The sequence below is a fragment of the Ornithodoros turicata genome, chromosome 2, assembly GCF_037126465.1.
Source record: "Ornithodoros turicata isolate Travis chromosome 2, ASM3712646v1, whole genome shotgun sequence".
In the NCBI taxonomy this organism is placed as follows: domain Eukaryota; kingdom Metazoa; phylum Arthropoda; class Arachnida; order Ixodida; family Argasidae; genus Ornithodoros; species Ornithodoros turicata.
In genome coordinates this window covers 17911781-17933045 of record NC_088202.1, presented here as the reverse complement: position 1 = coordinate 17933045, position 21265 = coordinate 17911781, and the positions used below count along the sequence as shown (strand labels likewise).

The 21265-nt window shown below is 49.4% G+C and overlaps 1 protein-coding gene across 1 annotated transcript in view; it reads right to left on the bottom strand.

The window, feature by feature from the left end:
• LOC135383167 (uncharacterized) overlaps positions 1–19618 on the bottom strand; it is a 77573-nt gene extending 57955 nt beyond the window's left edge. The window contains exons 1-2 of the mRNA XM_064612756.1: positions 19549–19618; positions 16943–17429 (exon numbers count right to left, since the gene is read on the bottom strand). Coding sequence (XP_064468826.1) covers positions 16943–17335 — 393 coding nt within the window. The 5' untranslated portion in view covers positions 17336–17429; positions 19549–19618. The remainder of the gene's footprint in view (positions 1–16942; positions 17430–19548) is intronic.
• Positions 19619–21265: the final 1647 nt, after the last annotated feature.

The following is a 21265-nucleotide window of genomic DNA, read 5'->3' as shown; positions in this document are numbered from 1 at the left end:
TGAGAATTTTAATCTCATGAAAGAGGCTATGAACTCTATCAAGCTATCCCGCCGACTGTGCCGGCTCCAAATGGCGATTTCAACTTAATGGCTGTGACACCTTTTGTATAAATGAACCTGATACGTCCGTATTTTCACCACATTTAGCGTGTTGTTAGCCAACCGTCATCCCCAGTGACAAAATTCTTTCGGACGGCTTCCTGACGAAGAAGGTCCTGTCAATGGCAAGTTCTGCACCATCTGCACTCGGGCAGAAAATCTTGGTAAACAACCAAGCAAGCACGCGTGTTACAAGAACTGGTCGGAGAGCTCTTGCAGTTTGGAAAGAGCAGCTGTTGTGCAAGGCTTCCGCTGCAGCGTTTCAATGTATGACATCAAGTACAACTGTGTGGTTGCTGACGGAGACTCTAGCAGGCACAGTGCCCTGCTCTCCGCGTCTCCATGTCCCGGAATGTACATCGAAAAGACTGAGTGCAGAAACTACATATTACAGAACTATATAAGTAACCACAGGAAGCTCCTCGTTCACAAGTGGGTGTCCAGTGTGCCTGCAGCAATGCGAATCATACTGAAGAGTAACTTGAGGCGCCTCAGGTCCAGCATAACCGCGGTCATATAATGCAGACCGCAGCATCCGAAGTTGCGGTTCAACCAGCGTGTGAGGCTTCTTGAGAGTGACATCCGCAGTAGCCCCAGTTACGTTTTTGCTGAGCACCGTGCATGCGCTGCATAGTTCTGCGACATGAGTAAGTGCTCAGAAAATAACCATGTTCCTAACCTGAAATGGTGCGGTGTCTACACCGAGATCCTTAGAATACGCAGCCGTGTTGAAGCAAGTGCACGTAGCTTGCTGATGAATGTTTACAGCAATGCAGCAGAGCATCTTAATTCTATCATCAGAAAGTCTGTTGGAGGCAATGCATCATCCATGGGAGCCGGAGCTGTGTTGCAAGAGGAGAAGGACGGTAAATTGTTGGATCAAGAACACTGGCTCCACATAAAAAGAAGTAATCTGCAGGTGAGCGTGACACCTTAGCCTGTTTATGGGCTTGTGAGCGCTGGCATGCGTACATATAGGGCCGAGATTTCGTTCTTCCAACTGATCAGTAAGCAGTCGTGACGCTTTTATCTTCACAAGTGTCTGGTCACCGCCTGCTACTTATTTCATGGTGATGTGCAAGTTTGCTGGCCTATAACTTCAAATTTCAGTACTACAGAGACACGGAAAATGTTGTTACAGATGCGTTATCTCGTCTTCCGATAAACAACGAGACTCCTACACAGTTCGAGGAGGAAATCGTTTTAGTTGTAATAGGTCCCATCAGTCGAGAAACACTGCAGGAGCCCAAACGGAACAAAACTTCCCATGGTGTTCCTGGGGATAACCTTTCCCGGAAATTCGGATCTCCCTGGGAGACAGACATTTTTCCGACGGACGTCCCCCACATCCCCGAGTGGCCACGGTTTGGACTTCCCACGAATATCCGTCGTTTGTCCTCACAGGAAGTTACACGGAGATACCCGGATGTTGCACGGACTTACTTCTGTACGTGCTCAGGATCCTGCATTTCCTCATTATTATTCATACTGCTTTATTTAGTTGCCACGTAAGTGGACAGATTCTTGGTAGACCCGTAGGCGTTTTTTTTTTTCGCCATTTTCTTTCGGGTTCGGCCACTGCATCGTTGCTCCTTTTCGTTTGTTTCTTGTATTTCCGTTACGGACAATGAGCATGAAGTTTTAGAAAGCAAAAATAAAGACGTACATATACAGTCTCTTAGAACCACGAAGACCGTTTAGAAAGGCAGTGGCATACCTTTCCAAAGCGAAAACAGATATTATATATATTGCTTGTCTCGCAAGCTTCCACAAATTCGAGAGTCCAGTTTGCCTGCGAGTCAAACTAAAAGGTGGGATGTTTAAGTTTAACATGATTGCGTATACCAAAAACAGTGGATTGAAGAACTGCTTGGCGCATTAACTCATTATGATGCAACATTTGTGTTTCTTACTCCTTTTGGTGTAAGGTGTTTAGTTCTTTCACCGAAAGTCGAACTCACTCTGCGATACGCCTTGCCATGTTTCTCTCTCTCCTGCGATAATGCTCCACGTAACATCCCGTCAGGGACCCTATTTGGACAATTCTTGAACCGGTCGTTACGGTACATCCTGCGGATGTACGGTTAGCGATGTCCATTCATGTAGCTCCGAGGGATGTCCACCTGACATCCATTTCAGGACACGGATGTTGGGATCTATTTCGGACATCCGCAGGAGATAGTGTTCTGTCTGGGAGAAGGTTGCAGAGGACTCAACCCTTCAAAGAATCAAGAAGTACGTCACAGACGGTTGGCCGTCTAAGCAGTCCTTGCAAGAACGATATTTTCCGTAGTTCAACCTAAGAAAAGGACTGTCCTGCATTAAAGACATACTTCTCCGGGAAGACCGAATGGTCGCACCAACAGCACTTACCGAAGCGATAGTGCAGAATGCTCATGAGTTCAATCCAGGTAAAGTGAAGACTAAACAAAGATTACGAGACATGCTTTGGCGGCCTTGCACGGATTACGCAAGTGGAACTTGTGGTACGCAACTGTGGAATCAGCCAAATCGCGGATAAAGATGCCAAACAATGAACTTAACCATAATACCATTTCCAAGTCTGTCATGGGAGAAGCTTGCGACAGACATCGCCGGCCCATTTGAGAAGGTACCACCAGATGCAGATTTGCCATAACACTCGTGGACTATTAGTAAGTGGCCAGAAGTATCCTTCTCCGCTTCTGTTATCACCTTTCTACAGCAAGCGTTCTGCAGAGAGGGATATCAACAAGAAATAGTGTCTGATAACGGATCACGGTTCAAGCCAAGTTAATTTGATAACTTTCTGTAACAGCGAGGAATTGAACATCGCTGCACCTCTTTGTACTACCCGCAAGGAAATAGACTAGTGAAATGGTTCAATCGCACGTTGAAACCGTATGTCCAACTGGCATCTTTGGAACGGGGACCCCTGCACACGGCTCTTACACAGTACCTCGGCTTGTTCAGAGCTATTCCCGATAGTACCACTGGTCAGTCTCCGGCAAAACTACTACACGGAAGACAGCCACGTGCGAGGTTAGACATTGTTGGAATTCTGACTTTTCAAGATCCAGCAGAAACGTTACAAGCGTTAAGAGAACACGCGCAGCAGAAACAACAGCATATGAAGAGCATCACAGACGAAAGACGTCGAGCAAAAACCACTACTTTTCGTCCTGGTAACCTCGCACGCATTCGAATTAAGCCACATTTCAAAGCAGAAGCAATGTACCCAAAGCCGATGAAGACACTTAAACGGTGCGGAGAGCTCTCATACTTTCTGCAAGGCACCAAGGTATGGAACGCCTCGAAGTTAGTCATTGCCAAACAAGTTGACAGCTGTAATAAGCACGTCCACATTACAGACAAACCAACGACAGCAGTGGGCCTCCACATGAGCACCCTGTGGCAACATCTGAACCCGTCAGAAAAGTAGCAGAGCGAACAACCTAGGTATTTCGCACATCTGCAACACGAACACAAGTACCTGATCAGCAACAACATGCTCAACAGCGAGGAAAACTAAAGAAGGCCCAAGCCCAATCTCACAAACCAAGAGAGTTACGACGATCTACCAGGAAGAAAAGTGTACCGAATTGTTTTCATTGTTAACTGACCTTTTCCTTAACCCGTTCTTTGCTGGGCTTACGGCAAATCTCAAGCTAAACCCATTTTGCCCGCTTCAACTTGCATCACAGAAGGTTGGTTGCAGAAGGTTGGTCGCATGTTTTCAAACAGAAACGATGAGAAGGCAGGGGACTGAATTCTTGTCATTAAATGCACTTCTTCAGTTGCTGTCTGTCAGGGATACACGCATCCTTCTTGAATTGACGACGCATGCTGAAGCGCTCCTTAACGCTATTTCACAAGAGGCAACAAATTTCGACCACTGAAATACTACCTTCAGCTGCTCTTGTTCGCTGAATGGTCCAGACCAGTGGTTCTCAACTTATGCTAGGGGAGGGGAACCCGTGATCGTGCCAGCACCACCTCAGGTAACCTATACCTCTGGAAGTTGCTTACTAGAAGGGGGTCAGGCGAACTAGATGTCGTATCAATATGAAAGTATTGATTTCTAATTATAATTTCTATAAGCATTTATTATTTCGTCGAAAGATGTCGGCTTGAGCTTTGTCGTATTGATTGCGTTATTTGACAGAATTTCTCCTCGAATAACGCATTGTGGATTACAACTGATTTTTGTAAAACTGATGTTCATGTAGGCAAGGGAGTAGCACCACAGTTACTCCGAACGCTCCGAATTTCCAGGTGGTTGCCATGCTTTCGGAACACAAGAGAAAATGAACAAGAGCCCCACGTGGTGGACGTGGTGGCGGCGGAACTGGTTGAGTACCCGCCGCACGTGGTGCTGTTCGATTGTCAGCTGAGACAGCCAATCATGAGGATACGGGCTGGCTCTGCTTTTTACAAGAGCTCCTGCAGCGGCACCACGGTCCAGCGATCTACGCGGCAATCCCGATGACAACGACGCTATCTGCAACGCGGTCAGAGGCGGAGGTTGAACGAGCTTCAACAAGGGTAACTCAAATCACACAGTTAACAATCCCCAGAGGTTAAAATTCCGAAGTTCGAGATCCTAAATCGCCACAGTGTGATGCCGGTACGTGCCCGAGACAATGTTGTCTCCAACCTTGGCAAAGTTTGGCAACCTTGGCAAAGCCCAATTACCTAACCGTAAGTTAACCAAGTCGCTTCGCTTTGTGTTGCTCCAGCTCATCAGCCGTACTATGCCTAACCGTTCGACCGACATCGAAAATACGCGAAGGTAACACATTGCTCAGTTACACCTTATTTTGAAACACGATCACTATCAGACCTCGCAGATATAGTCTTTCAAATTATAACTTGAAATTTTGCTATTTTGGATTTTGAAATCTCGAATTTTAAACGCTGGGATATAGTGGCATCACTGCCGGATTTAGGGAGGAGGGGCAAACGGGACGCATCCTCTGGGGCCCCCACCACTACAAGAGTCACTGTTTGTTCTGTGAACAATACAGCTTGAGGTTCTCACCAAAATCACACGCAGCGGGAACTTTGGTGCATTAGAAAATGCTATGCCAGTTGAAAGATTCGTACGGCTCTAGCCTGACCTTGCCTGACAAGCGTTCGCTTAAGCCTGAGGACATGTTCAAAGCTTTAATGAGTTTCCTCGACGCACGTGGTATAAACGTCAAGGGCTGCCGCGGGTAGTCTTACGAAAATGCTACGTCCATGACTAGAAAGTACGAAGGTCTTCAAGCACTGGTACGCCAGAAAGATCCTCTGCAACATGGATTCCTTGTTCAGCGCACTCTCTCAACCAGGGTGGCCAAATCAGGTACCTCGAGCAGATATACCAGTTCTTTACCGCCAGCGATATACAGACACAAGGTGCTGAACGACCTCGCCACGACGGTTTCGGACGACTGCTCAGAAAAACAGCCCAGTACCCAAAAGAGTATCCGGTTCGCGATGTCCAGCTGGGCGGATGCTCTGGGGGCCTTAGACAGGGGCCATATTTTTTTCTCAAAAGCGCTGGAAGTCATTGCCAACAATCATGAGGAAATCATTGAAGTCCGCTTTAAAGAAGATGGTCTCATTGACACAATGTCACGGCTTGAAATGGAAATTTATACCACGTTTTGAGACGATGTTAGACAGTGGACGAGACCAGTAAAACGTTACAAATTCCAAAGATTGACCTGAACCGCAGAGTTTCCTTGTTCAGATCGCTCAAAGGCTTTACTGCTTCGACGCGCGAAGGATTCGATCACTACCGCATGGTTCGGGAAGATGTGCTTGGAACGAGGGTGCTTCAGTAAGAAAGCGCAAACGACGATACAGCGTACCGCTGACGTCTCTAGGCTATACGGAACTGTCCAGCAAGCGCGGTTTAGTTGTCCTTCAGAGGAGTTCCACCTGGAGAACTTGCTCTCGGCAGTAGAATAAATTCTAGCTCCTCTTGATCAACGGTTGGCCGCGTATGAAAAACTGTTGTGCAGGTTTGGACTCTTCGGATAAATCGGCATCCGCGGCACATAAGACACCAGGAAGTTTAAAAAGCCGATTTGGATGTACTTTTTTCCTGATAAGGTTGTACACCACTTTGCCAAGCGGTATTTTTGCAATACGAGGTGGACAGACGAGTACGGTTCATTTACACGCTGGGAAGGGTGCGAAGGGTGCTTTCCCGAAAAGAGAACTCTATAGTGCTCAAGAGATAGCTCTGCTCTCGTATAGAGATGTCACTTGTAGAGGAGGTGGTGTTCCTCTACATGAGTCCTGACCGGCGATGATGGAATGTCCCAGCGGGCAGATGGTCGTGTCCTCACGCTAGGACGGTGCCGGTAGAACTACCGTGCCAGCGCCGTAGCGCGTGGCAGCAGAGGCACGTCGTCATCGTCGTCCACGGGCCGCCACATCACTCCCCCCTCAGACGCGGAGCGGTGCATGCGGTTGAGGTTCGCGTCGATACCACGAAGAGGAGAATGATGACGGCTCGTAGATGGTGGACGGCTGGGCGTACGGCTTGTGCTTGTGGCTGTTGATGCAGCAGCAGCGGGATGGCGGGAACAAGAGTGCTGCGATCCGGGCGGGTTCCAGTGATGAGATGTGAATGCCGATTGGTTTGTACCGACCCAGCTAGGCGCAGCGCTCTGTCATCGGCGCACGCTGATCTTCGTCGGCCTCTGCGCACGCTCCCCGCTCGCTGCGCTCTTGTAAAAAAAACATTCTCGTTCCACCCTTCAACTAGAAGGTTCTCTCTCTTCCTTCACTGGTGACCCGAACGTAAAACACAGCTACCATGACCTCTCCGGCGCCGACGATGCCGGACCCCGCACCGCTGGCGTCGCAACCTCCCACTCTCCATGCGGTAGCAAACATCGAAGCGCAGTTTGCCCTCCGAGGCATATCTGCACAGCAAACAAAGTTCTTTCACGTCGTTGGAGCGCTTGGCCCTAACGAAGCGTCAGAGGTCAGGGACGTCATCACCAACCCCCCAGCAGCCAACCCTTTCGACGCGTTAAAAGACGCGCTCACGAAGAGAAGGACAGCCTCTGAACAGGAACGTCTGCGACAACTGCTCACAGCTGAGGTCCTCGGCGACAGGAAGCCTTCACAGCTGGTACGTCGGATGCAGCAGTTGTTGGGCGATAGGGCCTCATCCTTGGACGAATCCATCCTGCGCGAATTATTCCTGCAGCGTCTTCCGAACACGGTTCGCATGATACTACCCTAGTGAAAATGTATCTGAGAGGCCTCTCAGGATTTTTTAAGAGGTCTGAGAGGACCTTTTAAGAAATTCTGAGAGGTCTGAGAGGACCTCTCAAGCAGTCCTAAGAGGTCTGAGAGGACCTTCTACGAAATTCTGAGGGGTCTGAGAGGACCTCTCAAGCAGTCCTAAGAGGTCTGAGAGGACCTTTTAAGAAATCTTGAAAGGTCTGGTAGGACCCTTTAGCACTTCTGAAGGGTCTGAGAGGTCCTTTCAAGAAATCTTGAAAGGTCTGGTAGGACCTTTCAGGCAGCACAGAGGGGTCTGAGAGGACCTCTTAGAGAAAACCTGGAAGACGTTGTATAATCATTCATGTAGCCCTGAGAGGTTGGGGGGGACCTCTCAGACAGCTTTGCGACAGTGCGTCGTGCAACACCTCCCAGAGCAAGTTGCTACGTGTTTTCCGCGCCGCAGAACATGGTACCTCGTCCGCTTTGGAAAATACATCGCAAGATTTCACGTGTTTGTGCATTATTCCTTCAAGGAACACGTGCCGTGATAACCTTGTATTGCCTTCCCCCCTTGAAGCTATTGTTCTCGCAATCCGTGCATTATTGCACTGCACGTAAGTGGAAGCGTTGCGGCCAGTCGCCAGCGGTTGAATCAGTCTGTTTTGAAACGTTGAAGTGTGAGGACGTCGGCCGCGGATCTCAAGTAATTTGCGTTTTGTCTTCGGGATTGTAACTGTTTTTGAGGTATGTAGACGATGTCTCAAATATGCTTTTGTGATTGACAGCCATTCCTCTTCACTTTAGGCTTTTACTACTGTTCGCAGACACGCATTATGAGCGCCGATAGGAAGATTACCAACCACGTAACGTTACCAACGGCGCTGGGTGCAAAACGGTGTGTTATATATTTCGATGCCTACACACTGACTTACTCTGACATTTTGAAGTTGTATTTCTTACAGATGAATCTCGTACGAAGTGACAGGTGATGACTACACAAGGTGGTGAGAACCCAATCTCTCCAGTTAGTTGGTGGCTTACGCAAGCAAGGGAAACTAGACGGTGCATCGCAAGTCCCGAAGTATACGTAAAACAGATGAACTTGATCACCGAGAAGCACAGTTTCTCAAGAATATTTTTCATCGCCGCTGTACGGACATTGTGAATATGTGTCCCATGAGTTCACGCTTTGTGGAATACGACAGTATGTGTTGATGATGACTCGTACGCTTTCGTAGACATGTAAGTGCTAAATCTAGTTTCTGTTGGTGCAATTTACCGTTTCGTGTAGTTTCTTGCGAGCGATCCTTCAACAAATATTAGATATTCACAATTCTGTAAGACATTTGAAATAACTGTTACATAATCAGATAGCAGTGTGCATGCCTTGAGTGTATCTGTACAATCGAAGGAACTCAATATATGTGGAGTTTTGTGACATGTACTTGTCTGTATCTATGCCTGGTGTATCATAGCACTGTATGATTATACCACTCCGACGACAGGTGCAGCGTAGACGGCGAAATTGAACATTGATGTTCCAATGTCAGATCTGGGCATTAGCTTCTGAGAGGTCCTGTCATTCTGAGAGGTCCTCTCAACCTGAGAGGTCCACCAGCCTGAGAGGACCTCTCAGCCTGAGAGGTCCTCTCAACCTGAGAGGTCAGCCTGAGAGGTCCACAGGCCTGAGAGGACCTCTCAGCCTGAGAGGTCCTCTCAGTCCCATAACATATTAGACCTGAGAGGCCTCTCAGATACATTTTCACTAGGGAACGCTCGGCAGCAATCACCCAGCAAGCACTCAGCGCACTCAACAAGGGCTCAACGCACTCAGCAGACACTCGACGCAATCAGCAACCACTCAACCAATCGGCATTCACATCCCATCACTGGAACCCGCCCGGATCGCAGCGCTCTTGTTCCCGCCATCCCGCTGCTGCTGCATCAACAGCCGCAAGCACAAGCCGTGTGCCCAGTCGTCCACCATCTACGAGCCGTCATCATTCTCCTCTTCGTGGTATCGACGCGAACCTCAACCGCATGCACCGCTCCGCGTCTGAGGGGGGGAGTGATGTGGCGGCCCGTGGACGACGATGACGACGTGCCTCTGCTGCCACGCGCTACGGCGCTGGCACGGCAGTTCTACCGGCACCGTCCTAGCGTGAGGCCACGCACATCTGCCCGCTGGGACATTCCATCATCGCCGGTCAGGACTCATGTGGAGGAAGACCACCTCCTCTACATCCTATTACGACTTACGGAGAAAAAATCGTTACACTCAACTTTGGTCTACGCCGCGTTTTTCGGTGGATTTTTGTGATTGCCAAGGTACCCCAAGCCATCGTCGGTGCCGACTTCTTGACCCACTTCGGGCTCCTGGTCGACATGAGTCGAAGAAGGCTAATTGACAGAACCACCAGCCTTTCAGTACAAGGAGTTGCCGTCACCTCGCAACTTCCCCCAACCATCCGTCGACTCGAACCGAAAACTGACTTCGAAGCTATTTTGCACTTTCCAGACCTCACTCAACCACCAAATTGGAAGCTCCCGGTCAAACACCACGTCATGCACCACATTGTGACATCGGGCCCGCCAGTGCACGTTCACCCTCGCAGGCTGGCGCCAGAGAAATTCAAAGTGGCCAAAGAAGAATTCGAGAACATACTCGAGCTCGGAATTATTAGGCCATCATCTAGCGACTGGTCTTCGGCTCTCCACATGGTCCCAAAAAAAAACAGGAGACTGGCGGCCATGTGGGGATTATAGACAGCTAAACCGGGTTGCTGTACCCGATCGCTATCCGATACCACACGTCCAAGACTTCGCGGCAAATCTGCATGGCGCAAGAATATTCTCGAAACTCGACCTAGTACGCGCCTACCACCAGATCCCGGTGGCGCCCGAGGACATCGATAAGACCGCAATAACCACGCCGTTCGGGCTGTTTGTATTCTTGTGCATGCCCTTTGGACTCCGGAATGCGGCACAAACTTTTCAACGGTTCGTCGACTCAGTCATCAGAGGATTGGCGTTCGCATTTGCTTATATTGACGACCTGCTGATCGCTACTGCTACCCCGGAAGAACACGCCGACCATCTTCGCACACTCTTTGCCCGCCTCAACGAGTTTGGTATCATCGTGAACGCTGCCAAGAGCGAGTTTGCAGTGGAAGAACTCGATTTTCTGGACCACCACATCACCCGTTCGGGCATCACTCCTCTCGCGTCCGAGGTGAAAGCCATCCAAGAGTTTACGCAGCCGACTACCTCACGAAAGCTCCGCGAGTTCCTCGGGCTAGTAAATTTTTACAGAAGATTCGTGCCGCACTGCGCATCCACCCTCCAGCCCTTGGAAGCGTTGCTAACGGATTTCAAAGGCCGCAATGCCCCCCTTGCCGGGACATCGCGCGCCACCGGTGCCTTTTGCAGTATCAAGCAGGCTTTCGCTGAAGCCACCGTGCTGAGGCATCCAGTGCACGACGCGCCCACCGCGCTCATGGTGGACGCCTCGTCGTCGGCCGTTGGCGCTGTGCTTCAGCAAAGGATCGACCACGCGTGGCAGCCGCTATCATTTTTCTCTCGGAAATTCAAAGACAGGGAAACTCGATACAGCACCTTTTCCCGTGAACTGCTTGCTGTCTTCCTCTCGGTGAAGCATTTCCGCCCGTTTCTTGAAGGTCGCGTCTTCACTATATACATCGACCACAAGCCGCTGACCCACGCGTTCACTTCGTCCGGCAACAGCTACTCACCACGGGAGATTCACCAACTTACCTTCGTGTCCGAGTTTACCACGGACATTCGGCACGTCAGCGGTCACGACAACCCCGTGGCCGACGCTCTCAGCCGCATCGGCGCACTGTCACCACGTCTTCCGCAAGCTATCAGTACTACGCTCAGCCTAGAGACATTGGCTGACCTGCAACGCTCACACGAAGACCTCCGCATGCTCCGCGAAAGCTCTACATCGTCGCTTCGTCTCGAAGACGTCCTTCTTCCCGGTACCGCCACCACGCTTGTCTGCGACGTATCCCAGGGGCATCCACGACCCTTTGTCCCAGCAGCCCTGCGCAGGCGGGTATTTGATACCCTCCACGCATTATCGCACCCAGCCGAGATCATGCAAGCATGCCGCATGCAAGCCGAGATCAAGCACTGGACACGTGGCTGCCAGCAGTGCCAGAGAGCCAAGATACAGCGACACACTTTTGCTCCCGTGCACCCCTTCCTTCCACCTGACACCCGCTTTGAAAAGGTCCACTTGGACATCGTGAGCCCCTCCCGCCTTCTCAAGGTCACCGCTATCTACTCACGGTGGTAGACCGTTTCACGCGGTGGCCTGAGGCGGCCCCCATGCCTGATATTTCCGCCGCAACTGTCGCCGCTACCTTCACGAGCACGTGGGTTGCCCGCTTCGGGGTGCCCTCCACTATAACTACTGATCGTGGGCGGCAGTTTGAGTCGCGTTTATTCAGCGCCCTCACCACCTTACTGGGATCTCAACGCATTCGGACCACTTACTACCATCCGGCGTCAAACGGCATGGTGGAAAGATTCCATCGACAACTCAAGGCCGCCCTCAAGGCACACCCCACCCCCACCTCTTGGACGGAAGTTCTTCCTGTCATCCTGCTCGGCCTCCGTTCAGTCTTCAAGCCGGACTTGGGGTGCACCGTAGCAGAGCTCGTTTACGGGACAACTCTGCGACTACCTGGAGAATTCTTCGTTTCCCCCAAGGCTACTCCCCCGCCAGATCCAGCAAACTACGTTTCCCGGCTCAAAGTCATATTCGACCAGCTTCGCCCTGCACCCCCTCGTCAACCTTCTTCCTCCAGGCTTTACGTGCACGACGACCTGGAGACGCTGTCCGAAAGCCACTACAGCCCCTTATACTGGTCCCTATCAAGTCGTCAGCCGCACTTCCAAGTTCTTCTCCCTCATCATCAACGGCAAGCAAGAGCAAGTCTCCATCGACCGATTAAAGCCTGCATACATTGAGGCTCCTGCTGCTGACCTCACGGCTGCTCTGGTCTCCACCCCTCACTCCGTTTACCAGCCTGCCGTTCCCCGTTCAGCAAAGTCCGTCCACTGGGCCTCTGTCCTGGTGACGCACCGCTCTTGCGTTTCACCAACGCGCTAAGTGGGGGAGCAGCTATTGCGACCCAGCTAGGTGCAGCGCTCTGTCATCGGCGCACGCCGATCTTCGTCGGCCTCTGCGCACGCTCCCCGCTCGCTGCGCTCTTGCAAAAAACATTCTCGTTCCACCCTTCAACTAGAAGGTTCTCTCTCTTCCTTGAGGTTGAATGGTTGGGTGCTTGAGTGGTTGTTGATTGTCTGCTGAGTGCGTTGAGCCCTTGTTGACTCCGCTGAGTGCTTGCTGAGAGATTGCTGCCGAGCGCTGATTGTTGCTGGGTGAGTGCGTTGATGAGTGGGCGACAGTACCGCGACCGGTACGACAGCGTGCCGGTCGCCGCCAGAGAAGTGCCCGGGAGGACCATCATGAAGGAGGTGGAGGCCGGAAAGTCAGCTTACTGTGGCCTCCCTGCGGGTCCCCGGTGGAACAGTGGTCCCGGTGCGCCTTGCCTGCTGGAGGGTGGTTCGCTGCTGGTTTGTCGAAGAATTTAGGACGTTGAGTGGCCGAATCACACCGAACATGGTGTTCGTTGTTCGGGTCACCAAATGTAGAGGAGGTGGTGTTCCTCTACGTGAGTCCTGACCGGCGATGATGGAATGTCCCAGCGGGCAGATGGTCGTGGCCTCACGCTAGGACGGTGCTTGTAGAACTGCCGTGCCAGCGCCGTAGCGCGTGGCAGCAGTGGTACGTCGTCATCGTCGTCCACGGGCCGCCACACACTAATATGGTTAGCAACACTTCCTGCGAGCGCTCATTTTTTTAAACTGACGCTCATAAAGAACATTAATTGTCAAACCATGACGCACTGCAGACAAAAAGCATGTCACTGTTATGAAAAGGCAAATTCTTTTCAAAAAAAGTTCATTTCACGTGATTTTTCAGTAAGGAAGTCCCACGGAAGGTTCCAGTTTAAGCTAGCAGCGTAATGTTGTCTTGAATAGCTTGCGACATTGTTGTGAAAATACTATCTAGAGTCTCACGTAGATGGGTAGAAATCCAGCGAACCGGTAGATATGTAGGAAGGGAGTTGCCTCAGGACAGAAGCCGCCGATATTTCGAACAGAGACTGTTCTTCTTCTGGGCGCCCAGAAGAAGAACAGAACTAACTGCAACTGAACTGAACAAGAACTAACTGCACTGGCTTCGTGCAAACGGTGATGTAACTGGGTTTGCTGCCAAACCTGTGCATTCCTACAGATGTCTTAGTAATTGCAATTTGCCTAGTAAAAATCGGGTTGCACCCTAAACAGGCAACCGTCAATTCGGAGTGCATATTCGAGAAAGAACCGTGTCAAACCCACTTCAGGCTCTAAATATGTTAGACGATGTAAACTGAAAATCTAAGGTGAACTACCTTTCTGTAAACTCGGTGGTAACGAACTCCTCTACACTGAACGAACCAACAATTTTTCATGAATATATTGCACGCAATACCGAGGTCATGCATCTCTATGTCCCTGAACGTAATTTATCCCTGTGAAGCACGTTAAAAAGTATTGGCCAGGCAGGAGGGCCCCCACCATGTATGCTGTCACGGGCCCTCACCACTGTAAGTCCCGCAGTGAGTGGCATACCCATCGAGAGTGCTTGCACTCTCGGCACTTCGCGAAACCTCAGAACAAAGCTCGCGGAACCCCGGTTTAAAACCACTGATCTAAACGACAGCGTGCAGCTGCTGCGTACCACTCTGTTTCGTGCTAACCGTGTATTGACGCGGGTCATTTTCTGACAGCATTCCTCTTCGGCTGCCACCAGGAACAAAAGAAGAACCACTCCTGTGGAGGCTTCTAAGAAGATCATGATTTTTACCAAAATAATAAAAAAGCCTCATTTTTCAAAGTTTCATATGGAATATGGATCCAGAAGGTCACTAATCTCGTCATTTCGATGCAGTGCATGACTAAAATATTTATTAGATCTTTGAGAGCAAGTGCGCTGAAGGTTGAGTTGGCTAGTTTAAAAAAAAAAGACAAAGGTAAAGAGCTTGGCACAACCAACGCTCAGAGCAGCACAAATTCCGTTTTTGTAGGTGGTGCATGACCAGCTGGATATACTGTCGACGGGAGTATGGAACTACTAGATAACTAATTACTCTAGATCAGTTACCTATGTCGGATTTTTGAGGAAATGTGAGGTCGCAGAATCGGCGCCAGTCATTATTCAAAGTCACACAATTTCTCTAAAAAAATGTTTGAACCAGCAAATGCGTTAAAACATTCATCACCGAATTTTGGTTCATTTGAAGCTCATTGCATAGCCATTCACGCACAGTGCTGGACAAAAGTTTGCGGAGCACGCTCCTGCGCATTCCTTCTGCAGAGTGACACGCTAGCAGCGAGTGGTACCGTACGGACTTGCAAACAGGTGACCGGGTGACCTAAGGGTATGTCTGTAATCCCGTACGATGCCATTCGCGCCTAGCGTGTCACTCTGAGGAAGGAATGTGGCGATGCGTGTCCCGTAAACTTTTGTCCAGCACTGCACCATCGATACAAGGGCGATATCAACAGCCAGCGAAGCAATATAGCGTCAATTAGCTTGGCTGCCACTCCGGTCGGCATATGCGCCGCCGCGTCACGCTGCCGCCACCGGTAATTTTCAGTACGCCGACGACGTTTCCAAACAAAGGCGCGCCGGGGGACCCTTCGCACCTGTTTTCGACGCGAGAACACGCATCGCAACCCTCTCGCGAAGTCGAATTTGTTTTTGTTGACGCTGGTGACCAGTGCCGGATTTACAGTGGTGGGGGCCCCGGGGCACTGTGCTGTGTGGGTTCCCTCGTGTATTCTATGTCTATCCAATGTGTTATTCGGGGTCGATATGCGTGGAAGGAGGACAGATTTTTACCAAGTTTCCGTTTCAGGGATGCGTTTCAGGCATGTAAAACAGATTTCCCTTGGACAAGACCTTTACTGGTGGGGGTCCCTTTGTGGTGGGGGACCCGGGGCAAGTGCCCCGTCTGCCCTCCCCTAAATCCGGCATTGCTGGTTACGGTAGATTGCGGTTTCGTGCTGTTCTAGACTAGTGTTTTAAAATGGGCATGGCGCCACCGCCGGTCAAAGTTCCATCGGCACACACGTCTACACAGCGGCCACCTCCCGAGCGCAGCTGCCAAACTGACCTCCTTTCTGAGAACGTCGTGCACGACTCTACAGTGGGTCGGTTACTTGGGTATTGGCGCTGACGGACGGAGTTGATATTCCCTCCACTAGTTGTACGCATCTGCAGTTGATCTCCGTTACTTCCAGTTATTATTCTTAGCGTAGTATGAATGATAAGCACTAAAAAAATATTCACGAGCTTGTGCGAATTCGTGAGTGGTTTTGTTCTTACGTAAGTGCTCCATTTGACAAATGATTGAAATAAATCATTTAAATCGAGATGATTTAATTCAGTCTACTCTGAATTTGTGAGTCGCTCCCAGTCTCTTCGTGGGCTTGTCTGATATTTTTCCCGGTAGGGACGTTTCGTTCTACTCCGCTTCTGGTCACAACTCACATGAAAGAACTGATGTTCTGAGGCTGGAACAACATAGAAGGGACAAATACATACAAGGCCTCAAATTGCCTAAGAAATTAACGATTAAAGATGAAAGTCCTTGCAATCCAGAAGATGTGGGTTCGAGTCCTACTGCTGGCTAACCTTTTCAGTGACTTTAATCTTTCATCGTTAATTTCTTACGCAATTTAATGCCTTTATTTGTCCCTTCTATGTTGTTCCAGCCTCAGAACATCAGTTCTTTCATGTTCAACAGCTGCCGCCTGCGTCGATCCTGTCGTATGAATGTGTGTATGAGTGAAGAAAAATGTAAGAGTGAAAGTAGGATGAGTGAGAGAGAGTGGCTGGTTCGTCCCGTCAGATGACGCACCCTGGAAGTCGCTGAGAGAGCGTTTTAGCTTAGCTCAAGTTGTAGAGCCCTGGACCGGCAATCCAGAAGATGTGGGTTCGAGTCCTACAGCTGGCTAACCTTTTCAGTGACTTTCATCTTTCATCGTTAATTTCTTAGGCAATTTGAAGCCTTGTATGTATTTGTCCCTTCTAAGTTGTTCCAGCCCCAGAACATCAGTTCTTTCATGTTCAACAGTTGCCGCCTGCGTCGATCCTGTCGTATGAATGTGTGTATGAGTGAACAAAAATGTAAGAGTGAAAGTAGAATGAGTGAGAGAGAGTGGCTGGTTTGTCCCTTCAGATGACGCACCCTGGAAGTCGCTGAGAAGGCGTGTTAGCTTAGCTCAATTGGTAGAGCCCTGGACCGGCAATCCAGAAGATGTGGGTTCGAGGCCTACAGCTGGCTAACCTTTTCAGTGACTTTCATCACAACTCACATGTTATTCTGCCACGCAGTATTCTGACATAATCTCCAACGCATGGACTTGATTCAATAATGGCAGTTGAAAAAAAGTTACCATGCAGCTGTCGTTCTATGTTGAATTGTCTTATCCACTGCAACGTTGCATAGATTTAGATCAGTGTATTTATTTATATTGCTTTGCTTACCTTGAGACGCGTGTACTCAAGACATCGTCCTCCAAATATCAAGACAATCTCGCACGGAATGTTGCCACTGACAGGAGTCGCTGCTGCAGTTAATAAACATTCATTTACTGCAGGTTTAAAGACCGAGTCAATCGCTCGCGCGAGAATCAATCCTAGAATGACGATCACTGTGACGTCGCCTCGCTGCACCCTCAGGAGTTGAGTCACTAAATACGGAGCAGAGTAGCGACACTGAGCCATGCGGGCGAGCTCGCAGGCGTGCCTCTTGAAGCGAAGACATCTTGAGCCAGGCGCGGCTGCGTCGCCTAGCAATGGGACCCCAATCTCCCCTTTCTCTGGTGGAGAACAACGCGCAATCGATCCAGCTCTCAACCCAGGAAACCTGTTTTTCATGGTGGTGATCCAACATGGACGGCGAGTTCTTGGAAAGAGAAACCACGCGACACGATCGGGGCCCAATCACGAACAGCGAACGGCGGCTCCTGCACTGAAATGGAATGCAATACTCTGTACCCCTATTTAGTGACTCTACTTAGGAGTAGCCAACAACATCAGTACAATGGCGGCTGGGCGTTCAGTTGGACATTTTATTGTGTCAACAGAATTAGCTTCTTTTGTACTTCCAGAGCCGCGTTCTTGAGGAACGGGAGGAGTACGGCGTGTTCAGTCGTGTGACTTTTCTGCCATATTTTTTGCAAACAATTCCAGACCTTGTCTCCCTCGCAGACCGCCAGGCCACACATTAGTAACATTTTCTGCAACAACCAATAATAAGGAAGCAATAACAAGCTCTATTGTTTCCTTGACAAATGATTATGTGTAGTTTCGAAATTCAGAAACGCATTTCATCCAATTGATCTGTGAAGGAAACGATTTGGCTCGATATTGTTTTTTTTTCTTATTATTAATTGATCAGTGCAGGAATTGCATCAATAGGTGGCCAGCTTGTGTGTGCTGGAGACAGAAAGTTTGGAATTGTTTTGCATAAAATATGGAAGGGAAAATCAAGGACGGTTACTAGTCCTGTAACGCGAATTGCAGCGTCAGCTCTGTGCGGTTGAGTGAAGACGCATGAAGGTTTGTACACAAAATGCTTATTTCAGTATGATGACTATGGCTTTGTGGTCGTTCAAATGGTACAATGTTGTCAGAGACTAAAACGCCTCCGGATTCACCCCACAATGTTATGTAGTCATAACCCCACAATGTAGTCAGAGCATTATGTGCGGTGAACACCTAGTGATTTCGACGGACGTCCTATTCTTGCTTTGGTAGACACTGATGCTGCTCTCTCTGTAGTATACCCTAATTTGTGCTAGCAGTTACACAAGGTGACTACTCCTTTCACCGGGCCCCTAATGAGTAGTGCCGCCAGGGAACCAATTTTACCTGTCGCAGTACGCACAGCCCGACTTAATTGAAGACGTCTGTTACCCTGCTGAGTTCCTAGTTCTTCCTGCTTGTGCTTGACTTTCTGAGCGATAACTCCGCAATTATCTGCAACGTCTACTTGAACAATACTGCACCACCTCCTACGTTGCCCAAACTCTACGCGATCGTCCACATACCGCAGCTCTCCCCGCTTTCTTGTTCCGCCCTCTAACGTTTCAGGTTTGCGTATAACAGCTTCCGCTGTAAAATGATATCACTGAACACGCTGCATCCCTGCCTGTTGAGCGGCGTCACTGCTCCACGGATAGACTAAAGAATGCCGCCCTGGAAATACGAAAGACGCTAACTCTTCTGAGACGATAAAATGTCACTCAAGCACGCTCGTAACGCAGGCTTACGCATATATTCTAATAATTTCAGCAACCCCACCTGTCGGTACTTTCCTGCCTCTCCCAGGGGAGGTTGTTTCAAGAATGATGAAGCCAGTGCGGTGGGGTTGAGGACCATTATACTTCGGATTTTTGCAAATTGCGGACCAATTCTAGTGTACCCAATGAGCAGGGCCTACCGTGGACGCAAAAAACAGAAAACGACAGATTCTCACCATAGGAAATTTCCCTTCGCCACCGGAAATACAAGATTCTCGCCTGCTTGAGAAAGGTAGCAAATTATAACGGCGCTATGCCGTTTCTCGTGCAAAATTTATGAACTCGAAAAACACAAGTTTTGTTCAAAATAACATTGTTAATTTTGATTGATTCTACTTTGAGTTCGCTTTTCCTCTTAGCACTTTGTGAGAGCCAGAGCGACGCTAGCTCGCTATGGGGCGACCCACGTTTATAATTGAGAATCCCAGCATAAGTAATGTACAAAAGGAGCTGGTTGATACATCATTTCTTGCTGCTTCTCCATCGTCACTTCTTAGGTACAGCAATATTTTAGGTGCCCAAGGAAACACCGTTTCATCGCGCCATTGCTCATGCATCAAACACAAACCGCTCTTTGGGCATGCATTGGAAACTTCCAAAGCGATTTCCATACGAGCAGCACTTGCATTTCCAATTCAAACCTTCCCATTAAACTGCACTGGGAGTAAATAGTGGACGACGCTCTTCGTTTAAAGAAACTCTGCATTGCTATAACTGGTTATATGGAAGGACTTGAAGGGGTAAAAAGATTGAACATGGTGCAACAGAAACCGAGCGTCCACTTACAGAACTCCAGATGTGCCAAGAACGCTACGACGAACTTCACGGTCAACCGAACCATGTCTGTCGACGTCCACTGTGGATCCAACACAGATCTGATGCGCATGTAGGCGCGTGTGATATATAGGGCGTGCACACTTGCGGGAAAGCTGACGTGCAGCGCCCCGCGGCGGCTTGGAGGTTTTCCCTTGATCTCGCCTCACAGACACATTTCCCTTCCGCGGAGGCAGTCATGGCGATGTGCGACTTTTGCGATCGCGGCACGGCCGATGGCCAATGAGAACAGAGCAGGATGTGACGTCGAGTTGTATACTTCCGGCAGCATGACAAACACATGAGGAGCGTGATAATAAAGCTGTCCCATGTGAAAATAACATACAAGGTGTCCAGGATGACGTGCACCGGGGTCTAAAACATCGTGCGCGTCATAGGTGAATAAAAATGCAGAGTATTGTGCGGAATCGAGTGTTCCAATCTCTTCAATTTTTTCCTACACAACCACGAAAGAACCACGAACATCCATACTTGAGCCGAACGCCTTCGCCTTTCTGGGACCAGCTGTGAACGTTCCTGTTGAATCCCGTCTCGTGCTGCCTCAAAAGTATGGTAGAGGTTCACCGTGAACGCACAGTGGATGGACTCGCTTCGCGCCACCTCAAAAGTATGGCAAAGGTGCCAGAGAACATGAAGGGGATGGGCGCACATCGCGCTATCTCAAAAGTACTGAAAGGTACCCCGTAAGCTTAGAGGGGACGGACGCGTTTCGCGCTATCTCAAAAGCACGGCAAAGGTCCCCTGTGAACGTACAGGACGTACGTTAGGATGTACTTCACTTTCATGAAAAGAACGTGAAAAAAGCGTTATACGAGCAATATGTAAAACATCACAAGAGTACCTATTGCAATATCAACGTTTGACAACACTTCCAATTTATCTAGCACTCTTACCTGTAACGCATTAGACCATAAATAATTTCAACGTCTCTCAAGGAGTAAACATCGGAAACTTTCCGAGAAACGCTAAGAGGGATAGCCGTGTAGGCCTGAAAGCAAGATGAATACCACAGTGAGTCGACCACAAGTTAAAAGTAACACATTCGCCTATATTGCAAGCATAGGCAGGATCTTTGTCATTTTCATTTGCTCAGTGGGCTGAAGCGACTTGAAGAACAACTGAGGCTAAAAGAAGCGCTAATAAACAAAGGCACCACGGCCGTTTACCTGTATTTCAGTATGGCCGCCTGTGGTGTATTCGTTATCTTCGAGGCATAGTCACTTAAAGCTTCACAAACTTGAAGCTGTGCTGATGCTGTTCACGTTGTACATTACCGCATTACTCCAAGGCACCGGAGACGCCGTCATGTTTGTCAACTCCAGCCTCTGTGCGTTGTTGGCGCTCTCAGCGTGTCGGAATTCTATTCTATCACAACGGGCCTATGACGTGACCTCTTTCAACATCTCTCGTCATTCACCCACGCGTCGGCATCAACATGGCGGATATCTATTTGTTTCTCGCTGACGCTGGCGTATGCGAAGATGAAAGGACACGTGTCTTTCACAGACAGCGTGACGCTTTTGCGGCGCTAGACGAGGAGCACTTTATTGCCAAGTTCCGCCTTTGCAAGGACGCAGCCAGAGAAGTGTGCGACGCTGTCACAGGGGATCTACAAAGACGTATGTACTCTCATGTTCACTTTAGAATTGAAAGAGAGATACGTTTACGA